This window comes from Vicia villosa, unplaced genomic scaffold (genome assembly GCF_029867415.1).
Source record: "Vicia villosa cultivar HV-30 ecotype Madison, WI unplaced genomic scaffold, Vvil1.0 ctg.000009F_1_1_3, whole genome shotgun sequence".
Classification (NCBI taxonomy): domain Eukaryota; kingdom Viridiplantae; phylum Streptophyta; class Magnoliopsida; order Fabales; family Fabaceae; genus Vicia; species Vicia villosa.
The window spans coordinates 518,905-521,908 of NW_026704939.1; the positions used below are offsets into that span (position 1 = coordinate 518,905).

Sequence of the window (3,004 nt, forward strand, 5' to 3'; positions counted from 1 at the left end):
AGAAGAATAATAACTCCAGCTATCTCCCATTTTGTAATCTTCCATCTCACTTCCTTCCTTCCCCCTCTAATGCTTCACTCCTCTCTCTAACTCTAACCTACTTCTCCATTTTTCACCACTCTTCTCTAAAACCTTCTAAATCCCTATATCACTTTCTCTCTATCATCATCAGATCAAAATCTCATTTTCTAAAATGGGTTCTGTTTCATACACACACAGTTGATTCAAAATACTACAAAGTAAGCTCCTTTTTTATTACCTATCTCTTGTTTGTATCCTCACTTTCAATTTATGAAATCTTCTGACATTGGCTATGTACTGGATCGAACATGGGTTTTGAAAAATCTTCATAGTATCTGTGTTTGAATGCTTTTTCTTTGGTTATTTGCTATGAAATTGAGTTTTGTTTTTTGTTTGCATTTTGGGTTTTTCTAATCTGTTGGATAGAAATTTAAAAAGGGTTTCGTTTATTTTGTTTAGGATTAGATGATCTGTGATAAAGTTTTGTTTTTTTATGCTATGGTGAATGATTTGAAATTTGTTTTTTTTGTTGTTGTGACTGCTATGTGTTTGTGATTTTTACTGTGTGAAAATATGGAGATAAGTTGATCCTTTGATTGGTTATTCAGAGTTTCAGCTGTAGTGAGAATGTAAGATGCAAGTACAGTGTTTGTGTCTGTTGTTTCTGACCATTGACAAAGGAATGGGTTTTCTGAAGGGTGTTTAGTTTAGGGTTTAGGTTTTTTTTTTTATGTTGTAGATTTGAAAGATTAAGCATGTGTGGTAGTATCTTGAAGTTCTTGCTTTTGGCCCTAATCAGAATTTGATCCTGAAATAGGAAACAACTGAAGGGAAATTATAGTTGCATATTTGATCTCTGTTAATAGTTGATGCAAATCTTAGTTATTGTATCTGAAAGGTGGTGTGGAAAAGTGGTTGGCTGGTAGAATCTCTCAAAATCGATGTGCAGTTTTAACTACCATTATTAAACCTAATGGTTTATCAAGTTTGACAATTTTCATAGTCTTAAGTTTTTGCTGTGTTTGGACTTTCAAGTATAGTTGTTTCGTCTGTGCAGATTTCTACTTAGTACTTTCTTTCAACGAAGTTCTTTGACGATGGGTAGAGGCCGAGGAAAAGGGAAGAAGCAATCTGCTATTGTTGAGGATCTTGTAAGCGACGAAGAGGATAAAGTACCAGCTCACAGAAAAAGAGGGAGACCGATAAAACCAGTCACGGATGAAAACGAAGAAGTCGTTGAAGTAACTGAAAAGATAGAGAACGGCGAGGAGAATGTAAATGGCAATGTTTCCAACAATGATTTGAAAACTGAGGTTATCACTGTGAATAAAAAGAAAAGGAAAAGGTCTTCACAGGTTAAAGAAAAGATAGAACCAATGAAAGAGGAGAACGGCATCCGAGCAAAGTCTAGCCCTACTGATTCAGTGAAGTCTACTGGATTCCGACAAAATGGAAGCAGGCGTAAAAGCAAGCCTCGCCGCGCCGCAGAAGCTGGCGTAGATTGCAAGTGAGCAAGGGATTTTTGGTAATAGTTTCATGACCTTGAAATTGCTGGAGTTTGTTTGATTTATATAAGGCTTCTTATGGCTGCTGCTGCTTATTATTATTGTAACTTTCATATGCTTATTTTAGTTTTGAGGCTTCATAGTAGGGACTATTGCTGAAAAAAACTATTAAAATTTTGTAGATATTCTTTTATCATGATGAGTTTGATTTCCTCTTGCTTTCACAAATCTCTGAAGGCACATTTGTTTCCTTGATTTTCCCTTGCTTTCTCAGTCCTCAAATTACTTATCTGGCGTAAAATAGAAGTAATAAAGGCATGCTACCTTGGATGCACATGTAAAGAGACAACTTTCTAACACCACTCATTATTGCAATAACTTTCCTACAAAGCAGAGGCCCCATACTCTGCATTCAAAATTTCCAACATCACTCTAGAACTTACAACTTTGCAATGGGTCTTATTCCATTTTGGCCTTTACAATTTAGATGTGGCTTATTCATTTTGTTGCTCTTTCCGTTTCATGTTAGTATTTGTCAATAATTCAACCTATTTCTTTAGGCCACATCTCCTTACACTGGAAAATAATAGAATTGTAGTGTCTCTTACATTATTAAGAGGTTAGTAAAAATGATATTTGCATTGTTTTTTAAGTTAAGACGATTCTAGTAAAAGGAATAGTACAAAATATGAATGCCTATGAGTTATAACCTCACACTCTACTTGAAGTAACATCTCAAAAACACTAAAATTGGTGTAGCATTTGGCAAAGAGATCCCACATAGACCCAATACAAGAGTGTGAGGGCCTGAATTGATATAAGTTGGAAAGTTGTAACATTAAAATTTATAGCTTATAGCTGTATGTATCTCCACAGATAACATTCATACCCTACAATTACATATTTACCTTTTTGATGTGTTTTTTTCTCTCAATTAGACAGCTGTAAAGTGCTATTTGTAGTGAATAAATGTGTAAAATTGTTCACCAATCACCATAAATAGTTAGTTAGTGATTTTATTTTTTGAAATAATGAAGGATGGTTTTGACATGTTATAAAATTACGGGGGTATAGGTGTTAAGTGTTGGGTATATATCAGAATATTATAATTATGGTGAATATGTCTAAATTTAAGTTTTTCCTGTAATATCTGTGTAATGATTTAGATCAGTCTTATAAGGGTTTGTTAGATGTGTGGGATAAACAATAAAATAAAATATTATATGATATCATCTTAATTAAGAATTTGGTGACACATTATTTTGAAATTTATCATATTTTATCTAGTTAAAATCTACATTTTGAATTTATATTAGATTAAAATTAGAAGGATAAGACAAGAAAGTTAATTAGAAGGATAAGCCGAGAAACATATTTGCCGATTTGAAAAAAAAAAAACAAGAAAGTGTTTCAAATATCAAACAGGTATACAATGAACGTAACAAATTGAACATCGCGAAAAAAGGGCCAAGGTCGGA

General features: G+C 33.3%; 1 protein-coding gene across 1 annotated transcript; it reads left to right on the top strand.

The window, feature by feature from the left end:
• Positions 1 to 1,754, top strand: LOC131621564 (uncharacterized). The gene is made up of 2 exons (XM_058892604.1): positions 1 to 239; positions 1,079 to 1,754. The coding sequence occupies exon 2, from the start codon at positions 1,119 to 1,121 to the stop codon at positions 1,530 to 1,532; it is 414 nt and encodes a 137-aa protein (XP_058748587.1). The 5' UTR covers positions 1 to 239; positions 1,079 to 1,118; the 3' UTR covers positions 1,533 to 1,754.
• Positions 1,755 to 3,004: the final 1,250 nt, after the last annotated feature.

Excerpts from the sequence above, each read along its gene's own strand:
- LOC131621564 (XM_058892604.1), top strand. The coding sequence starts at position 1,119 with ATGGGTAGAGGCCGAGGAAAAGGGAAGAAGCAATCTGCTATTGTTGAG.